General features: G+C 47.2%; 1 protein-coding gene and 1 pseudogene across 2 annotated transcripts in view; one reads left to right on the top strand and one right to left on the bottom strand.

Annotated features, from left to right (window-relative positions):
• The window catches only part of LOC147661202 (serine/threonine-protein kinase Nek1-like), a 1124062-nt gene that overhangs the window by 508051 nt on the left and 593978 nt on the right, over nucleotides 1-22033 (bottom strand). For both annotated transcript variants that reach the window (XM_086951243.1, XM_086951242.1), the window contains 2 exons: nucleotides 8883-8948; nucleotides 8552-8789 (listed from right to left, as the gene is read on the bottom strand). In XM_086951243.1, the coding sequence (XP_086807369.1) occupies nucleotides 8552-8789; nucleotides 8883-8948 (304 nt within the window). The remainder of the gene's footprint in view (nucleotides 1-8551; nucleotides 8790-8882; nucleotides 8949-22033) is intronic.
• On the top strand, nucleotides 2005-3764 carry LOC147661205 (T-complex protein 1 subunit epsilon pseudogene; annotated as a pseudogene).

Raw genomic sequence — 22033 nt, 5'->3', positions numbered from 1 at the left:
TACGAGATGCTTAGTGTTCCAAATGTCTGCTACCACAAAATTGCTTACAATTATAATGGACTCACTCATAATTAGTAGGACAACTGCCATATTGCTTTATAAAATAAATGAGAACATAGTGATGCGCACTTCATGATCTGTCAATGGTGACTCTCCAAAAATGGACAGAATGTGACTGTTAATATGTTGGTCATTTGCTTACACCGGGCGCTTCTAATATCGGACACTGTGGTAATAAAAGATTTTTGGATGAGTAAGTTACTGTTCAGTACACTCAGGCTAGCCACTGTATCCTCAAAACAGGTGTGTGAAAGACTCCATAAGAACAAGTTACTTACCTTCGGTAATGCTTTTTCTGGTGGATACAATATCTGCCTGTGGATTCCTCACCTTTTGAATACCCCCTGCGCCAGCATTCCTCGGGAAAATTCTTTCCTAGTTCTCTCCACGCCGATGAGGACGTCACAATGGACCGACTCCGCATGCGGCATTGCGTGACATCACCAGAGCCATAAAAGGATCTCGTCGGCGTGATGTCAGTTCCATCCATTTTTTCGGTGCCACAGAGGCAGACAGGCGGACTGACACATTTTCAAATTTATACATACAATATTTCAAAATACATATATACGTAAATATATATAAAAACACTATTGCATAATCAATAAATGCAAAGAGAAATTCCTAGAGTAAAATGTTTCTCATTATTAAGAGATATACATAATTCAAATGAAACATTCTTTGGAAGAAACAGTCTTTGGTAGAGACAGGTGGACTACGGGGAGGTGGGTGGGAGTGTGAGGAATTCACAGGCAGATATTGTATCCACCAGAAAAAGCGTTACCGAAGGTAAGTAACTTGTTCTTCTGATGGATACTTCTGCCTGTGGATTCCTCACCTTTTGAATAGATTCCCAAAGCCGTACCTCTCCCGGAGGAGGGTGTCCACCTGACTAGACCAAAAAATCTTGCAAAACAGAACGAGCAAAATGGCCATCCCTCCTGACCTCAGAATCCAAGCAGTAATGCTTTGCAAAGATGTGGAGGGAGGCCCAAGTTAAGCACTGGTACACCTCAAAGCAGAAGAAATAGACTTAGCTCTTGTAGAATGAACTTGAATACCTTTAGGTGGTTCTTTCTTGGCCAGGACATAGCTAAGCTTAAATGCACAAGATAATCCACCTAGAAAGCGTCCTCTTGTGCACTGCCTTGCCTTTCATTCTTCCAACATAGCCCACAAAGAGCTGATCGTCCAGTCTAGATCACTAGTCCGATCCAAATAAAAGCTGGTAGCTCTTTTAGGGTCCAATCAATGCAGTCTCTCCTCCTCCTTGGGAGGGGGAGGATAAAAATTAGGCAAAGTAATAGATTGTCCCATGTGAAAAGGGGTAACCACTTTGGGAAGGAAAGCAGCCCTGGTTCTTAAAGCCAACCTATCTGCATGAACAGTCAGAAAAGGAGGTTTGGAACTAAGAGCCTGAAGCTCACTTACCCTCCTAGCCGAGGTAATGGCAATCAAGAAAACAGTCTTAAAAGTAAGAAGCCTCAAAGGGAAAGAGTGAAGAGGCTCAAATGGAGAACCCATTAGAAATGTAAGAACTAGATTCAAATCCCACTGTGGCATAATATATTGAGTGGGAAGAAACTTCTTTGTCAGACCCTTAATGAATCTCTTGACAATGGGGGATTTAAAAAGGGATGGCTGATCAGGCAGACATATAAAGGCCGATAAGGCCTATAAATAACCTTTGACAGTAGCCACAGCACAACCTTGCTGTGCCAAAGAAAGAGAAAACTCAAAAATGTTAGACAGACGGGCTTTTAGAGGGTCCATGTCTCTCTCTCCACACCACCTTACAAATCTGGACCATCGGGAAGAGTAAACAGACTTAGTGGAATGTCGTCTGGAAGATAAAATAACATCCATTATCTCTGGCGGGAGAGAGAAGGAACTCAGGTTGCCCCGTTCAATCTCCAGGCATGAAGGTGCAGACTCTGGCTCTCTCGTGCGTTTCTCCAGCAGCCACCATGTCGTCCATGGGCACCCTCGCCTTCGATGAATATGGCAGGCCTTTCATCATCATTAAGGATCAGGATCGCAAGCCCCGGCTCATGGGCCTGGATGCTCTGAAGTCTCACATAATGGCAGCAAAAGCAGTTGCAAATACTCTTCGAACTTCTCTTGGACCCAATGGGCTCGATAAAATGATGGTGAATCAAGATGGCGAGGTGACTGTAACAAACGATGGTGCCACCATTTTAAGTATGATGGATGTAGATCACCAAATTGCTAAATTAATGGTGGAGCTGTCAAAGTCCCAGGATGATGAGATTGGAGATGGAACCACTGGAGTAGTAGTTCTTGCAGGTGTTTTGTTGGAGCAAGCAGAACAGTTGCTGGACCGTGATATTCACCCAATTAGGATAGCAGATGGTTACGAGCAGGCGGCCCGCATTGCTATTGAGAACCTGGACAAGATAGGTGATAGTTTCCCTGTGGATCCTCAGAATGTTGAACCCCTAATTCAAACAGCAATGACAACACTTGGCTCTAAAGTAATTAATCGCTGTCACAGACAAATGGCAGAAATTGCAGTGAATGCTATACTAACAGTTGCAGACATGGAACGTAGAGATGTTGATTTTGAGCTAATTAAGGTAGAAGGGAAAGTTGGTGGTAGACTTGAAGATACCCAGCTGATCAAAGGTGTGATTGTAGACAAAGATTTCAGCCAAAGGAAGTGAAAGATGCTAACATTGCTATTCTTACCTGCCCGTTTGAGCCACCTAAGCCTAATACTAAACATAACCTTGATGTGACTTCAGTGGAAGATTACAGAGCTTTACAGTCCTATGAGAAGGAGAAGTTTGCTGAAATGATTAAGCAGATAAAGGATACTGGTGCTAATCTTGCCATTTGCCAATGGGGCTTTGATGACGAGGCAAACCATTTACTACTTCAGAATGAGTTACCAGCTGTTCGTTGGGTTGGCGGTCCTGAAAGTTGATTGCAATTGCAACAGAAGGTCGCATTGTTCCACGATTCTCTGAATTCACTGCTGAGATGCTTGGTTTTGCCGGTGTTGTTAAAGAGATCTCATTTGGAACAACAAAGGATAAAATGCTAATCATTGAGCAAAGCAAGAATTCTAGAGCTGTAACCATTTTTATCAGAGGAGGCAATAAAATGATCATTGAAGAAGCCAAGCGAGCTCTGCATGATGCCCTTTGTGTAATCCGGAACCTGGTTCGTGATAATCGTGTTGTGTATGGTGGTGGTGCTGCTGAGATTTCCTGTGCTCTCGCAGTTAGCAAAGCAGCTGATAAGTGTCCCTCGCTAGAGCAGTATGCAATGCGGGCTTTTGCTGATGCTTTGGAAGTCATTCCCATGTCACTTGCTGAAAACAGTGGTATGAGCCCTATCCAAACCATGACGGAAGTGCGAGCTAAGCAAGTGCTGGAAAACAATCCAGCACTTGGAATTGACTGCTTACAGAAGGACACCAATGACATGAAGCAACAGCATGTCATTGAAACCTTAATTGGCAAAAGGCAACAGATTTCTCTTGCTACTCAGATGGTTAAAATGATTCTGAAGATAGATGATATTCGCAGGCCTGGGGAGACTGAAGAATAAAGTTCTAAACTGAATGATTATTGTGCTGCCACTCCACTACTGTTATAAATAGAACTAGCACTTAATTCACAGCTGTTTGTTTTATTGCAGTGTGCAAACAATAAATGTTCTTTATTTAAAAAAAAAAAGGTGCAGACTCTGGAGGTGGGGGTGTAGAACCTGCCCCTGCGACTGCGAGAGGAGGTCTGCCCTGAGAGGGAGATGGAGCGGAGGGTGCGATGAGAGGTGAATTAAGTCTGTGTACCACACCCTTCTTGGCCAATCCAGGGCGATCAATATAACTTGGGCCGGTCTTGACAAATCTTCCTCAGAACCAGAGAAATCAAGGGTATGGGAGGAAACGCGTAAAGAAGATGAGAACTCCAATTCATCTGAAACGCGTCCCCCAACGCTCCCTGCAACGGACCCTGGAGACTGCAGAATGACCGGCAGTGCGTGTTCTCCCGAGTGGCGAACAGGTCCAACCGAGGAGGTCCCCACATGTGGAAGATGTGATGGACAACCTCCAGATGAAGCCACCACTCGTGATCGGCAGAGTAACGTCGACTGAGACTGTCCGCACAAACATTTAGCACCCCGGCCAGATGATTTGCAAACAAACAAATCCGTTGGCCCTGAGCCCAGGACCAGAGACGCAACGCCTCTCGGCAGAGACGGAACAACCCTACTCCTCCCTATTTGTTGATATACCACATCGTGGTGGTGTTGTCCGTCAGGACCTGAACCGACCGTGTGATGCTCCTCTTGCTCCTCAGGATCGATGTGATGCTATAAGGGTTCCGCTTCCAGATTGTTCTGAACTCAATCTGAATTACACTGAGTTCAAGTCGGATCAGGCAGGGGACAAAGGACGGGAAGGGACAGCAGGGACAAAGGATCTGTAAAACACAAGCAGACAGATTAGCACACACCTCTCATCCCTCTAGTCTACTCTCAATAGATCTCACTAAAAGGAGGGGTACCTTATATGCAGATCCTCTGCCAAATGAAACAGCAACAAAACCAAGACCACTTCAGTGATTCAAACCATAACCTGCACAACATACCCCCTGATTACTTCATCAGTGTATGCAAAGTGTTTCCCTTCCTTGTCCATCTTGTAAATACAAGTTCAGTGTAATAGCAAATCCAAAGTCACTAACCAGTGTACTTAATTATCCGCGGTGTAACAACCGCTTCAATTTGCTAACCCAAGTCACTATCCAGTGTACTTATTTCTCCGCGGTGTAACAACCGCTTTACTTTTGAAACAAAGTTTAGCTCTCCTCTTTTGTGAGAATCAACCGCAATCCCAATTCCAGAAGAACTTGTTGCCCTAATCCATAAGCGCTCCTCCTCTCCGAGGGATCAATACGCTTCAACTAAGGCCAGGTTTGATATGAGTTAAACAAACTTTTAGCAATAACCCCGGACCCTCCGTTGTCTTCACGAAGCTGTCCTCAATCAATTCCGCTATCAGAGCGGTGTAAAGTCAAGTCTCGAGAGAACGAGCAACTGCTCTTCTCTCCCTACCTTCGGCCGCTCTTCCTCCAACTACTTGTCTCTGGAAACACAGCGGATCCTCGCTCTCCAGAACTCCGTTGGAAACTAAACGGTCGGCTTCTCCAAGTCGGCGTCTTCCCTCCGGTATGCCGATAGCACAGTGACACCAAAATTACACACACGCATGCATGCGCGCTTCTCTCCTAAATCTCCTCCTATGCCCCTAAGCCTTGTGGGACTTGTAGTCCCTTGTTCGGTATTACCTTCTAGGTAGGCGCCTCAGCTGCGACTTCAGGATGGGAAGATGAAAGTACGCATCCTGCAGATCGATGGACACCATCCAGTCTTCCTGTTGCAACGCAAGAAGAACCTGTAATAGGGTCAAAATTTTGAACTTCTCCTGCTTGAGATAAAGGTTCAAAATCCTGAGGTCCAAGATAGGTCTCAAAAGAGAATCCTTTTTGGGAATGAGAAAATACTGGGAGTAGCAACCCTGACCCCTTCCCTGCTCTGGAACCACTTCTATTGCACCTTTTTGAAGCAAAGTAAAAACCTCCTGCTGTAAAAGCAGTAAATGGTCCTCCGAGCACCCACCCTGACAAGGAGGGTAATGAGGAGGAAAGGGAAGGGCGTACCCATTCTCTACAAGATTCAAGACCCAACGATCGGAAGTGATCAGTCTCCAATCTTGTAGAAAGTGGGACACCCAACTTCCAACCGGAACAACATGCTCTAGGATGGGGAATCTAGAGCTGCTTTCCTGATGTACCAACAGTGGTGGGAGGGGAGGTGGAGGAGGAGTAAGAGGACGGTTGACAATTTGCTCCAATGATGCCTCATTTATTCCTTCCCCTGTACGATTTGTACAAAGGATTTTGTTGTTGACTCTGCTGAGTCTGTTCCGGATCGGCGCTTGCTGGCGCGGAAAAAAGAAGAACTGACATCAGCGGGCGAGGGCGGCGTCTAAGTACTCCGGCGACGTCATCCCGGCTCCAACGACGTAGACGACGGACGCGGAGCCGCAGACGACGCCTAGCGAAGCGCAGGGGTACTGCTATGCAAAAGTTTCCGGATCCAGTCTGACGAATGGGGATATTCTAAGGTAAGGAATCAAATACTAACCTGTTTCTTTCAGATACGTGCCACAGACTCAACAGTATCCATGCCTGACTGAATTACTTGACATGCTGCCGCTTGTGAGTCTGATAGGACCTCTAAAAAGCACGATCTTCTTCAGGTAACTTAGGAGCCAATTGGACAACAGAGTCCATTAATGCGGGTATGTATCTACCCAAAAGGCAAGTCGCATTTGTAGATTTTAATGCCAAACTTCTAAAATTGGCTCGGTTAAGCGGCGTCACTGGAGTAGCCTCTGCTTCGTTCCTTGACTTCGATCGATCTCGGATCGGAGCCGGATCAACTACAGAAGGCGTCCACGGAGCCGGAGTAGAGGTCCTCGGCGTCGGTAAATGCCAAGCCGGAGCCGACGGCATAAAAAGTGCCAGGGGATAGAATTGAGGGACACCCAGGTTGAAAGCCAATGGACCCACGGGGCCAGAAGGCGCTCTGGATGGAGTTGTGGCTCTGGCAAACATGCCAAACATTGTATTTTAAAAAAATGCGTTGAATCCGCTCCTGGAGCAGGAAAAGGAGGATAAGGATCCGTACCTTCCTGATGTGGAATCGACTGGGGTCGAGACGGAGCCTACGGAGTCGGTGAGGACGCCCGCTCAGGTGAAGTCTCACGGATTGGAGCTGTCTCCTCAGGATGAACAGGCGATGTCGCTGGAGCCGGAGAATCTTCATGATGCAAAGACACATCTGAAACTGGAGACACCGGCTTTGGAGATGACACTGGCGTCGCATTAGGAGATGGAAAAATATAATCTTTTCTTCGAGGTCGCTAAGCTGGAGTTAACGACCTCGAACGCAACCTCTTCTTCTATGTCGAGACTCTAGACTTCGAAGAACAATGGCGTGAGGTGTGTCTCTTCTTGGACCGCTTATATTTTTTCGACGTCGAAGTATGCGAACACGAAGACTTCTCCCTCTTCTTACCTCTCTTCTCCTCCTTAGCTTTGGCCATAAACAACTTGGCCTCCCGTTCCTTGATCGCCTTCGGGTTCATTTTCCAACAACTTCTACATTCCTCGACGTCGTGGTCCAAGGAAAGGCACCAAAGGCAATCGTCATGAGGGTCTGTAATGCACATGTGTCCACCATATTCCCTACAATGTTTAAAACATGTTTTCCTCGAAGTAGCCATTCCGAAAAGAAGTAACAAGCACAAAGATACAACGTTTTATCTCTCTAAAAACGGAGATCCCTAGAAAATCCATTGGCGTTGACGGCGCGGAAAAAAGGGAACTGACGTCATCACGCCGACGAAGTCCTTTTTTGGCTCCGGTGACGTCAGAGCCGGTCCATTGTAACATCCTCATCGGCGTAGGGAGAGCTAGGAAAGAATTTTCCAGAGGAATGCTGGCGCAGGGGATATTCAAAAGGTGAGGAATCCACAGGCAGAAGTATCCATCAGAATGCTCATTACTAAGGTTCTTAGTGTACTAGAGTCCTGATATATTCAAGACGACATACCCAGTACTGAAATCCATTTGACATTACATGACATAGAAGAGAAAGGACCTGAAAGAAAGATGTGAAAGGACTAGAAGCACAGAACAACCAAGACAATATTCACTTCCATTCCACCTATAAAATCAAAACTACAGAAAATATTTTCATGTAAGCCTTGAAAATAGACAGTTGTTTACATCTGCTTCCAGTCCTGAGTTCCAGAATCAATGGTTCCTAAAAATAAATTACTTTTGATGTAAAGTATACAACAGCCATTGACCTTGCTAATTAGGAGTGAGCAGTCATGCACTCCAACTGCCAATACTAGTGTGTCTTACTGCTTCTATTGAAGCAAACTTCAAACAACTTCTTTTTAGGGCAAGAATATAGCTCGTAAAAAAAGTAAGGTGTTTTATTATGAAATTTAAACAAAATAAGGTGTGAATATAGGACAAATTTGTTAAATAATAACAGTGTTGTCACATAGTTTCTTTTTAAACCTAACATGACTGACTAGAACAAAGATATGATCTCCTGGTTACAAAATCATCAATTAGTGTGGATTTGGAAGAAAGGACGATTGCGGGGATTGAGTGGGGATTCACAGAAGGGGCATATCCTCAAAGCCAACCTGGAGTGAAAAGATGAGTCCAGCATAGATCTACACCTCAAAGAAATGATTTCGTAAATTACTTCAGCAGATTGATGAATGCTACACTCTATCATAAGCTTCAAGGTATATAGGGGAAAATATGTGTACCTGTTATTACACTAAATGTCAGTCATTATTTCAACGGTTTTATATGAAGGAAAATAAGAACATTAAAATGAAAACCATTAATAAACATTGTTAACATACCTCCTGTGTCCAGGAATGTTTCCTCCAAAGTAAGCTGGGCGAGAGGAATGACAGGAGCTACACCACCTTCCCACTTCTTACGATTTACTACAGAAATGGGTTGTTCTTCCTGCGGCTCCTCTTTTCTTTCAGGTAGGACTATGTCACTATTTTCTTTCTCCTCCTGGGTTTCATTTTTGTCATTGTCGTGAACTTTAAGATTCTGATTCAAGCGACGCAATATTTCCTTTTTCTCATTCTAATGGAGTAAAAAAATGCATGGATGTTCAAATACAAATGATCATGTAAGTGTAAGTGGGACCAAATACTGCTAAAAATAAAGAATGCTTACTTGTACAGACATGACTGTCTTTTTAGATTCCTCATGGGTTTCATCAGTTGCTTTTACATGGGAATCCTGTTATCCAAAACCAAAGGAGCAATATGCAAAAGAATAAAAATATTAGTTAGAAGCAATAAAAAATACATACTTGTATTACCTCAGGGACCTTACTGGAAAAATGTATTAATTTTGGAGAATTCTACATTTGTGGTGTCAAATTACAAACCCCTCTGAAATTAATCCAACTTTTACAAAGCTCACTAAAAAGGATACAAAAAACGAGAAAGAGTGCTATAAGGTTGGAAGAATAAGTTATGTCATCTATGTAACTTCACTGTTTCCACATAATATGCTATTTTATGTCTGACAGTAATAACATGCCACATCTCACTGCGGTTGCTAAACTCAACAAAGAAGCTTGTATTGCATAGTTATCTCAGTTCATCAGAACATTTGGATTGCTAGCTGCGATGGCATTAGTTGAGATGGGATGTCTGCAACTAAATATGCAGATATTGCATTCTTTCCTAAGATTTTTAAGTTCTATATATGGGAATTGTTTTATTTTCAATACACATTTGAGATCATTCACCTTAAAAAGTCCTCTTATAACAGCTTTTTCCTGACTGAACCCTTATAATGGTTTTATAAGGATCTGGTATCACTAACATACAATATTAAAACCTTTATAGATACTTATCATTTCAGAACTCTCAAGGTTGATTGATTTCCACTGAGTTCATTTAATTGCATACAAGCAGTTATCATCTGACACTTATTTATCAGAACACCGTTACTCAAGGCTGCAAAAACATTGGATAATAAAAGCATTACAATGCATTACCTAATCCACTTGGGTAACCCATCCAGTAACAATCTTTTTATTGAAATTATTCTAAAACTGCAAGCACGTCTTTGAGATTGTACCTGAGAAGACTTGACAGCTTAACATTATTGAAAGCAATGAAAATAATACATTAAAAATACTATTGACTAAGTGACTAAGACAAAAACAATTCACTGAAAGAGGAATGCACATTTGTTAACAGAGAACATCTTAGAACTCAAATAATATTTTCAACCAACTTAAAACACCCACCATTTCATCCTTGTAGGCCTATTATTATAGATTTCTTCTTCTCCCTTACAGAGCACCTATCAGAGCTCATTGACAAATATTTCTCCCGCTTAGTTTCTCCGGTATCTTCATTGATACCGAACATTAACGACCTACTTAGTAGGATCTTTCTTTTTCCAAGGAAGGAACGGAATAACCTTTGGTAACACTCTTCCCGGTGGATACCCTATTTAATGGCATATCCCCCATCTTTAGCATATTCTCTCGGTTTTAGAGTGGATCTTACAGCAGTGCTTTGGAAAACTGCTAGGTGGTGTTGTGCTGCTCCACAGTGACCCCTCCAGCCCTGGATGTGATGGTTCAGAGCCGCACCTAGGCACCACCCAGCAAACTGATGTCAGTTTCTTGATTTACTCTTTCAGCACCCTCAGATCCTGAGCGAAAACCATAAGCCAGTAACAGAGTACAGCTCTCTAATTGGAGATATTTTTAGATGGTGAAAAAAGAATGGGGAGGTAAGAGGATAGTAAGGAACATGCAAATAGGCAGAGTATCCACCAGAACGAGCATTACCAAAGGTAAGTAACTTGTTCTTCTGATGGACCCTTCTAACTGGAGATTCCTCATCTTTCGAATGGATACCAAAGTAGTATGTCCCCAAGAATGAGGGTCTATTAAGAGGCCCAGACCAAAATGTCCCCTATGACCAAATGGGTGACATGCCACTCCCATTGGAGCTGTGTCAGGCAGTACTGCTTTAAGAAAGCCCATGTCGCAGCCTGGCCGATGTCAAGACCAGCGAATCCACATTCCAAATGCACAGGTAGTAGACGTGGCCCTGGTGGAATGAGCATTTAGTCGTTCACAAGGCTGATTCTAGGCCAGAGCGAATCATATCTTAATGTAGAAGGCTATCCCCATTCACAGAGGCCTTTCCTGCAAAGCCTTACTCTTCTTCGCCCCCACAGAAGCCAACAAAAGTTGATCATACAGACAATGCTCTTTGGTACGCATGGTATAAAAGCTTATGGATCTTTTGGGGTTAAGCTGGTGGAGTCTCTCCTTCTCTTTTGAGGGGTAAGGCAGGGCAAAACAATTGAGAGGGTGATGAAAGCAAGACATGACTTTAGGCAAAAATGCTACCCTAGTTTTCAATGTGGTGTAAGGCGGCAGCATTGTGAGGGCCTGTAGCTCACACACCCAACAAAGTGAAGTGATCACAATGAAAAAGAAAGTTTTGAGAGGTAGGAGACGCAATGCGCAGCTATGCATTGGCTTGAGGGGGCACACATGAAGAACATCAGAACTAAATTCAGCTCCCAAAAGGGACATCACAAACAGTTTGGGAGGGAGCATGTGCATTAAACTTTTTTTTAACAATTCTTTTTATTGAAACTTGCATCAATGAAAGACACAGTACAGAAGAGTTTTGTCAGAGCCAATACAACACCTTCGGGGGTACAGAAAACAAGATTGCCTACATGTCAAAACACCTTATGGGGCTGGGGATACATCAAAAATAGCATCTTTGGGTGGTGCACAGATCTCATCTCTATAGTTATTCCAAGGTCCCCATATTGAAGCCCACTTTCGAGGTCGGCCTCTTGCCATGAAAACAGTCCTTTCCCGGAACATGCACCAATCTAAGTTATTGTTCCAGTTCACAATGGTGGGAGGCTGCTCTGATCCCCACTGCCGGGCAATATTCCTTTTTGCTAACATAAAGCTTAATGTAGCCCACTGTGTCTGTGCAGAGTTAAGATCAGTAGGTTCCCATATGTTAAGGAGGCATCTCCTAGACTCTGGTTGCAAGGAGACCCCCAAGACCTTGTGTTTAGTGTTGTGAACCTTACGCCAATACTCAGAGATATATCGGCACTCCCAGATGATATGGAGAAACGTACACACAAGACCACACTTCCGTCTACACAATCCAGTATCAGACAAACCCATCTGTACAAGGGGGGCCCCGTGACATAGACCCTATGTAGTATTTTTAACTGGACGAGCCGCAGACGTGCAGGAATGGCAACCACTTTAGGAGAGGACACAGCCCATCGCCAGTTCTCGTCATCCAGTTCTTTTCCATCTCGCACCCACTTATCCCTCAACTCCTTAAGTAGATCCGCCCTGTGATTAATTAATTTCTTATAGATCAGGGAGATCGTCTTTTCGGGGAGGTGACCATCTAAAATCCTATCTTCGAGAGGCGAAGCCTCTGGAAGGTCTACGTCCACCGGCAGGGCCTCCTGTAGAGAGTGTCGAATTTAGACAGCATTTCCTCGAATGATTTAATCCTCCCCTTGCCCCAGATGTCTCTAATGGTGCAGATCCCTATCAGGTCCCACTTATCAAACCCTCTTGTCTACTAAAGCTTACCCAGCTGCTCCGATTCAAAAAGAGGGGTAGCTAGCGTCAGTTTGCCCCTCCATCCCAAAGAACTCGTAGCATCGTGCCAGATCCGAACAGCATGTTTAGTCGGCCCCATCAAGTCCAGCTTCGTTGGTTTAGAGTACCCAGCCCTATTGTAACTGCCTCCAGGGAGGAGACATTTATCCATGGTGTAGCCGGGATCTACGACGGGACCATTTGTTCCATGATTAATCGCAGCCAGCTGTGAAGCCCAATAGTACCGTTTCATGTCTGGGAGGGCAATGCCTCCATCATACCAGGGGAGTGTCCGTTTAGCCAAAGCGATACGGGGTCTGCCCTCCCATAAAAGACTATGCTGCAACCCTTCCACCTCACGGAAATAGCTGGCTTGCACTAAATCTAGGGTATTCTGAAGGGCATAAAGGAAACAAGGCAGAGCCATCATATTAAAAAGAGTCGCCCGCCCCAATAAAGAGAGTGGACGTTTTCTCCAGTTAGCGATGTCACTCCTAAGCCTCTGCAGAGGAGGAATGAGATTCTTTGTATACCTGACTGCTGGGTCAAGAGAGATGAAAATACCCAAATACTTGAACCCGCCCCTAGTAATTTGAATGGGACAATTTTGTGGAGGGACCGGAGGCTCCCCACTAAGGACTAAGCATGGGCGGAAAATCCGTTCCGCTCTCTGATTTTGCGGATTTTCGGTAAATTCGCAATCCGCGAACTCTCGCGAATTTTCCGAAAATCCGCAAATTCGCACGCAGCGGATTTTTTTGCTTGGTGATACAATATTGCGGCGTGCACTTACCGTCATTCAGCGTTTGCCAAGTTGTTTTTCTCGATATTTTGCAAGTACTGCGCCATTTTGGATCTTGCTGCGGGATCCCGCGGGAGTTTGGCAACGCATCGCGAGAGTTCGCAATTGCGAACATGTAGATGCGGCGGGCAGCAACAATCTCGCACTCGCGAAATTACAAAATTTGCAATTCTGCACAAGAAATCCACTAGCAAGCAGCATAAACCTTCTGAAAATGATGATTTTTATCAGAATAACTCCTCAGGTTGACATTTGCCTGCACTTTTTTGGATTTGAGGCCTTTTTGACTTTCTTTGGATCACTTTTGGATTAGAAATCAACTTTCACAAGTAAGTTTGTTTGGGGCATTACAGTTGCTGTTCTGCAGAAAAACGAGTTTTGCAAAACTGAAAGCACTCAGCAGGTGCAAAAGTTCACTCATCATTAGTAACCATTCCCTGTAGTGCTTCCTGAGGGCCCCCTCCAGAGTTCAGTTGCCTATGTTTGTTTGGGGCATTACAGTTGCTGTTCTGCAGAAAAACGAGTTTTGCAAAACTGAAAGCACTCAGCAGGTGCAAAAGTTCAAACTCATCATTAGTAACCATTCCCTGTAGTGCTTCCTGAGGGGGCCCCCAGAGTTCAGTTGCCTACTTGCAACTATTCTATGACCCTGCTCTGACCCTCACAGCAGGCTCATAGAATAGCTACAAGTAGGCCACAAAGGTCCTGGGAAAAAAAACTGTACTGCAACAGAAAGCAAATTACAGATAAGGAAGCAGGTGCCAGACAGGAAGTTTAAATTCAGTGACACATTAATCAACCCCAAATTAATGCATGTCAGTTGAAGCAGGGCAGGTGTGCATGCTTTCCCCCCCCCCCCATAATCTACAGTGATGAATCAGAGGGTGGCAGTGATGTACCAGAGGGTGGCATGGGTGAATCAGAGGGTGGCAGTGGTGAAACAGAGGGTGCTGTGAACCTGTGATGGTGAACCAGATGTAGAAACAACAAAGTTGCGACCGTTGCGAGCCGACAAGTACGTTCGCAATTGCGAACTGGTACAAAACCCTCGCGAACTGGCAGAAACCCTTTGCGAACACAAAAAAAATCCGCAAATTCGCGAGAATTTGCTGATTTTGCGGATTGCAAGTTCGCAAATACGCAAATTTGCGAACGCCAGATTCGCAAAATTCGCCCATGCTTACAAACAACTGAGATTTCCCCCAGTTAATGGAGAGTCCGGAGGTCTTGTCAAACAAGGCCAGAACGTCACACACCACAATGAGTGACTTTCGGGGTGAGGTCAAATAAAGCAGAATATCGTCCGCGTATAATGAGATTTGGACCTCCCAGTCGGGGGACCACCAAATGCCCCGGATAGATGGCTCCCATCGCAACCAAGCCACCAGGGGTTCTAGGGCCAGCGAAAAAAGAAGGGGAGAGAGAGGGAAACCCTGCCGAGTGCCCCGAACAAGACGAAAGGACGCCGAGACCAGATTATTAACGACTATTTGGGCGAGTGGCTCAGTGTACAACAAGCGCACCGAGCTGATAAACTCGGGGCCAAAGCCAAATTTAGTCAGGGCTGCCCACAAATAAGACCATTCTATGGTATCGAAAGCCTTGGTTGCATCAAGTGAAGCGATTACGGCTGGTTCCTGCAGAGTGTGGGCCCTGGCTATCACGCCATGCAGCCTGCGTAAATTCAAGGCTGTGTTTCTTTGGGGAACAAAGCCCGAATGATCCGGATGGATCAGCCCGCTGATCACTTTCACCAGCCTATTAGACAGAAGCTTGGCCAGAACTTTGGGCTTGGCATTCAATAAAGAAATAGGCCGGTAAGAGGCACAATTCGTTTTGGGTTTACCCACCTTATGGATCACCACCACTGAAGCAACGCTCTGATCACTGGGCAAGATCCCCTTCTCCCGGGCCTCAACAAACATACATTTAAGGTAGGGAGCCAGCTTTCGGGTCTGAGCTTGTAGAGTTCAATTGGGAGCCCATTGGGTCCCCGCGCCTTACCAGAGTTCAAGGAGCGTAAAGCTTGAGCTATTTCGTCAGCTGTTAAGGCACTATCCATAAACTCACGGTCTTCACGAAACAGACATGGGAGCTGTATATCACGAAGCAGGAAATGGGAGTCCTCTTCCGGTCAAACTGAGACCGAGGTATAAACAATTTGGAAATATGCTGCAAAGTTATTGACGATACTCTGTGGCTCCTTAAGCAACACTCCCTCCTCTGTAACGAGTTCTGGGACGACACGGTCAGCCCAGTCCTTTTTGTCCAACCAAGCGATAAGTTTCCCTGCCTTATCCCCAAGGTCATACAGCCTGCCCTGCTGCTCCCTATCACGAGCCCTGGCACTATCCGTGACCAATGCTTTATATTCATACTGCTTAAGGCTCAAGAGATGCAATTTAGCCTGCGTTACTTCCTGATCCAGTTCCCCTTCAAGACGACCAATCTCAGTCTCTGCCTCAAAGACCTCTCTATTCCTTTCCCTCTTTGTTCCAGCTATCAGTGACAGAGCATGACCTCTAATGACCATTTTAAAGGCCTCCCAGAGAGATATGGAGTAGAACACCAATCCCTCATTATTCAAAAAATATTCATCTAGAGGCTTAATAAGGTATGTGCGAAGTTTGGGGTTACGTAAATACCATTGGTTAATGGGGGCTACCCTACCCGCCGTTCCAGAAGTGATACAAAACCGGAACCAAAGCGAGGAATGATCAGAGATACCCCAGGCGAGATGAGCAGCCTCTACGATATAAGACGCTTGAGCCACCGGAAACAAACAGTAATCCAGGGGGGAGAGGCTGCAATGAGCACCGGAGTAAAATGTATATTTGATCTGTTTGGGTTGTTATCCCTTTGATGATTGTACTGCAACTTGTAACTTCCTCGCCTTTAAATTGTAAAGCGCTCTGATATCCTTCGGGATCATGTTCGCGCTATACAAAACTTTATAAATAAAAAATAAATAAATAATGAAATATATTGTTTCTGATCCGGGTGAAGCAAACTCCAGCCGTCCACTAAACCCATAGCGCCAATGAAGTCGGGTAACCATCGCAAGGCGCGCCCCATGTCACGCGGGGGATATCTATCCATAGCTCCAGAGACAACTGCGTTAAAGTCACCTCCCAGGATCAAAAGCCCAACCAGGAGTTCGTGCAGAAGCTTTCCCAAATCAGCAAAGGAGGTGGACTGCATACCCGGGGGGACATAGACAGACAAGAGGGTAAGAACATACCCTTCCCATCGACCTGTAATGCCAATATATCTGCCCCTATCATCTTCCCACGTGGAATCTATCACAAGAGGGAGTGCCTTACGAGGGAGGATGCCCACTCCCGTGGAACCAGATGTGAATCCCGCATGGGCCACCAACATGTACCCCACTCTATGCATCGCCTTTTCAAGAATTACCGCCTAATGTGTTTCTTGAAGAAATACCACATCCGGTTTCTGGCGTTTAAGATACTTAAGGACCACACTACGTTTAATTTTGTCTCCCAACCCATTCACATTCCAACTCAAAACCTTCAGTTCCCTACTTCCCATCATCATGTATGAACAAGTGACAATCCTCTGTCTGCTGCATGCTGATCAAGTACAATATGCTGATGCCATCAACAATCCACCCAACTCGTGAAACAAACCTCCCTCCCCTACTCCCCCCCACCCTGCTGCCTGCCCACTAGGCTTAGAACTGCCCATTGAAAAACGCAGAGTGCCTGTCGTCCATAACATTCAAAAGAAAGAACAAAAAAGTACTTGGGGGGGGGGGATAGATCATAAGAGCTCTGGTCAGTTCCCAAAAAGACATAATGATGAGTCCAGAAGAATACAGTTATACCAAACGTTGTACCTCTCACTCCCCTCATTGAAACAGAGGATACATCACGTTCCACCCCCCCACCCACACCCACCCCCACACACACCACTCCACCCTCCACATCGTCAAGACACAAGGATGGACATCTAATTAAGAAGGCTGAGCCTCTGAGTCACCATCTCCTCCCTGGTTCGCCCGATCAGGAGGGCCCCGAAATTCAAGCCACTCCGACACTGTCTCCGGCTTATCAAAAAACCATGCCCTACCATGCGCCTCAACTCTAAGACGGGCCGGAAACAACATAGAGTACTTCAGGCCTCTCTCCCGCAGGTCGCGCTTCACAGACAAGAAGGATTTTCGTTGCTTCTGCACTCTATGCGTGAAGTTAGGAAAGAAGGAAATAGTGGCGTTCTTAGATTTAAGGGGAGCACTGGCTCTAGAGCACTGAAAAATAGCATCTCTGTCTCGGTAGTTCAGGATTCGGGCCAAGATGGGCCGCGGGAAGCGCCCGGTTTGGGACGGCCGCCCGGGACCCTGTGCGCCCGCTCAACGGCGAAGAACTTGCTGAGGCCCTTCGGCTGAAGGTGCTTGAGAATAATATCCTCTACCAACAGGTCTGGGCACTGCTCCTCCGACTTCTCTGGCACGCCCAGGATGCGCAGATTGTTACGGCGGAGGCGGCCTTCATAGTCGTCCAACTTGAGGTCAAAGGTAACACCTGAGTCACGCAGCTCCCCGACCTCCCTCTGCAACTGGGTGACGTCTCCCACGAGACTGGAGGTGGTAAGTTCAACCTGTTTTACCTTTTTATTCAGTTTCCCCATATCCGCATGAATCAGGTTAATATCTTTGGCCATTGAATTCATCTTACGCTCCAGTGAAGTTTTAACCCCTGAAATAGCGTCCATAACATCTTTAAGCGAGAGCTCAGTATCATCTCCAGCCGTCCCTTCGACATATCCCTAGTGACGGTGTACCGGTCGAGCTTATTTGATTGAACCAGTTTTGACCTCCTGGTTCCGGTGCCCTTCGCACGCTCCATGGCCCAATGGGCAGAGCACTATACAGGGCAGCCCCCAGAGACAGCCAGAGAGCACAACCAATATGGTAACTCCGGACAAGAGCCCTCCAGAGTCCACAGCAGCAAAGACAGACAGTACAGCCCACCAATAATATGAGCACTGAGAAGGGCGCTATGCCGGTGCGCCGCGTTGGGGAAATGACAGCGTGATAAGTCCACCTCAGCTGACGACACTGGCAGCACCACTGCAGAACTATCCAACAGTAATCAGCTATGTCTTAATGCCCATTCACTGTTTCCCATACAATGCTCATGTACAGAGAGGTTCAGTGCATCATCCGCTGACTGCCCAGTAGTCCAACACACAATAGGTCGATGTAGCCCAGGGGAGCAGAGTCACTCAATGCCGGTTCACCTCCACACGCCATCTCAAAGGAGCAACTCACCCCCTACGGTGTAGGTCCCAACCACTCGTAACAGGTCCGTCACACAACTGTAAGCCCTACCCGCACCAGTTTCCAATAGACACAAGTGTGGCCCCCAATAACAGTGCAGCGTTCCAAAGGTCAAGTTCAGAGGGGGCCAAGGGGAAGGGGCTCCATCAATACAGCTGGCGTCAAAAAGAAGCGACCTCAGGGCCAGCCGTCCGCTCGCAAATCACAGCGTCAAGCAGCAGTGTCTTTCTTCATACAGCGTAGCCTGCAACCACCAACTTAGCAGACCAATTAAGTTGCCCATCAAGAGGGGAGGGGGTCCCCCACCAGGCCACGGAGGAACCCAGAAGCAGCCACGAAGCTACGAACCAGCCCCACAGCTCCCGGGACTCAGGACCACCAGTGTCACAGTTCTGCCCTCACGGCAAAGGAGAAGAGAATGGGGAGGGGGAGGGGGGAAGAGTCAGTCCCCGCTGATGCCGCCCCTCTGTCAGAATCAAAGCATCACCAGGGGAGGGGGGCCGGGAGAGACAGCACCTCAAAAGGATAGGCAGTCAAAATAGGGGGGGAGGGCAGATCCATTCTCTGCTCCGGGACCGGCAATCAAAGGCAGATGCTGTGTCCGCCCAAGCCGCGGCCCCCACAGCCCCTCACTTCCGCTGCCTTACTCTCCACTCTGCACTCTCATCGAGGGAGCGCAGAGCCCCGCAGTCCAGAGGCGGGGTCAAGAAATAGCCCGGTCAAGCCTCTCAGCTCTGCGGCACCACCTTCCGGCCGAACCGGAAGTTCTTTTTTTTCAGGATCGGAGCTACCACCGTGGGTCCCGGCTTGAGGGCCCACACCCGGCAGAGCAGAGCAAGCCGCCACAACACCTCTGCCGGGGACGCAAACAGCCCGGGATCGGCGGAAACAACTCCGAAACACCTCCGGCCCCAGGTGAAGTATTCCGGACGACAGGATAGGCAGACAGGATAGACTTAGGGCTCACCGAACACGGAGCTCTTCAACTACCCGCCATTTCAGATCGCGCTTGGCCACGCCCCAGTGCATTAAACTTTTAACAAACTGCATCACGTTAAATGAGGACAGTTGGTCCGGCAAATTAAAAAAGACCAAAAAAGCCGACAAATGGCCTTTAACAAAACATATGACAGTTTAGCTTGTATGGAGTCTGTATAAAGGACATCAAGAACCTCAGGTAGGAAATCAGACACAGTCAAAGGCCGACAACTCTAAAGACTTTCCAGCTTTGGATGCAGAATGCTGCACCAACAGAAGATCCTCCTGAAGTAGTTGCCTGATTGCAGGGCAAATGCTCATTTAAAAAGTTTTGGGTACCACACTTTCCAGACCCAATTCGGAATCTGGATGATTGGGGCTCAGTCATTCCTGATTTTCTTCAGAACTTGGGACAGGAGAGGCTGTGGTGGAAAGGAGTACAGGTGTCTCATTCACCAATCCAGCCTGAATGCATCTCTTAGAGACACCCTTATTGGGAACTCCAATACATACACGTTTTGAAATTGCACATTCTCAATAGTAGCAAAAAGATCTAGTCAGGTCTCTCCCCACTGTCAGAAGACATCCTGCACCACCTCAGGATGCAACCCCTATCTGTTATCTGTCAGGAGTAACCAGCTGAGCTGGTCCGCACTGGTGTTCAAAGATTCCCCCGATGCTGCACCCACTGGAACTTCAGGTTCCACTGCAGAGCCCGCATACGCCACCTGGCATGATTGATCAGCAGGATGCAGGCGGCCATGAGGCCCAGCAGCCTCAGGGTCATTCTGACCGAAACCCGGGACAAGGGCTGAAAGATCAGAATCATAGCCCCAATGTCCTGGACTCGCTGTTCGGGATGATAGACCCAAAACTGCGCCTTGTCCAGAACCGCTCCGAAGAAGAGGAGCTTCTGAGAGGGAATCAGGTGCGTCTTCGGCACATTGATGTAGAACCCCAGCTGATGCAGAAGGTCGGCCGTAGTCTGGAGGTGGGAGATGACTGCCTGGGGCGAGCCCGCCTTCAACAGCCAGTCGTCGAAATAGGGGAAGACTGAAATCCCTGATCTGCACAGATGAGCTGTGACCTCCGTCATCACTTTTGTGAACACCCGAGGGACGCTGGTGAGGCCAAAGGGGAGAACAGTAAATTGATAATGCTCGTGGCCTACCGTGAACCACAGGTAACGCCGGTGGGCCAGCAGGATGGGGATGTGGAAGTAAGCGTCCTGCAAGTCCAACGCTACCATCCAGTCTTGTTGGTCGAGGGCAGACTAGACCTGAGCCAGTGTCAACATTTTGAACTTCTCCTTCCGGAGGAAGTGATTGACCTCCCTGAGATCCAAGCTAGGACGCAGGCACTGGGAACCAGAAAGTAGAGGGAGTAGCAACCACAACCTACTTCTGGGACAGGAAAGCTCTCGATGGCTCCTTAGGCCAGGAGAGCCATAACTTCTTGCTGGAGGAGTGCCAGATGATCCTCCGACATGCAGTGGTAACAAGGTGGCATGGCTGGAGGGTTAGTCTCGAAGGGGACTGTCTGAAAACCCCACCTGTCTGAAGTGATGGTGCCCCAGTGGGGGAGGTGATGGCGAATCCTGCTACTCACTGGCGTTTGATGGGCCTGAAAGGTCGGACTAGGAGGGTTTAGAGGCTGATGCAGAGGGGGGGGGGTTGGTGGACTGGCCACTTGAACCACAACGCTGGTTACCACGTCCCCTGACGCACGAAGGTTGGGCACCTTGCTGCAGTCTGTGGCCCAGGGTGGGACGTAGTGGGGCACCTCTTTCGTAGCCACGATAGGGGCAAAAAGCAGAGTGTGCAGGACGAGAGGAGAGGCCCAAGGACTTGGCTGTAGCCCGTGAGTCCTTGAAGCGCTCTAGGGCGTTGTCTGCTTTGTTGCCAAAAAGGTGATGGCCATCAAAGGGCATGTTCATCAAGGTGTTCCGGACATCCCCTGAAAAGCCAGTGGACCTCATACAGGCATAGCGACAAAGCGCTATCGACGTTGAAATAGTCCTGCCCAGAGAGTCGGCGGTGTCCAGCCCACAATGGATCGTAAACTTAGCTGCATCTCGCCTGGCGGCGACAGCCTGGGAGAGCACTGCTCGGGTCTCCTCCGGACACTGAGGCAGCACTTTTGCCACCATATCCCACACCGAGTGGGAATAACGGCCCAAGAGACATGCAGTGTTTACGGACCGCAGTCCTAAGCTGGCAGAAGAGAAAATTTTCTTCCCAAGATGGTCCAACTTCTTGGATTCCCTTTCCGGTGGAACGGGAGGGAAGGCGCTTTTGGAAGCAGAGGTGTGGACCACCAAGCTTTCCAGGGTGGGGTGTTGGGAGAGGAAAGTATGGTCGCCCGGAGCAGGGCGGTGGCGTCCGGCGATCATCCTGTCCATGGGAGCCCTTGTGTTGGGCTTGGACCAGGTGCCTAAAAGGATGTCAGTGAGGGCTTCATTAAACGGGAGCAGGGGCTCCCAAGAGCTGAAGAGTTGAAGCACCTCAGTCAGGAGATTAGTCCTGACCGTCGCTCTGTGTCTTGGAAAGGGAGGGAAGCTCGAAGTCTACCCTTCATGCTCTGCGAGCGGAGCCCAGGGAATGGCACCACTC

Source organism: Lissotriton vulgaris, unplaced genomic scaffold (genome assembly GCF_964263255.1).
Source record: "Lissotriton vulgaris unplaced genomic scaffold, aLisVul1.2 SCAFFOLD_228, whole genome shotgun sequence".
Classification (NCBI taxonomy): Eukaryota; Metazoa; Chordata; class Amphibia; order Caudata; family Salamandridae; genus Lissotriton; species Lissotriton vulgaris.
The sequence above is the reverse complement of the archived record's forward strand: the minus strand, read 5'-3'. Positions and strand labels throughout refer to the sequence as shown.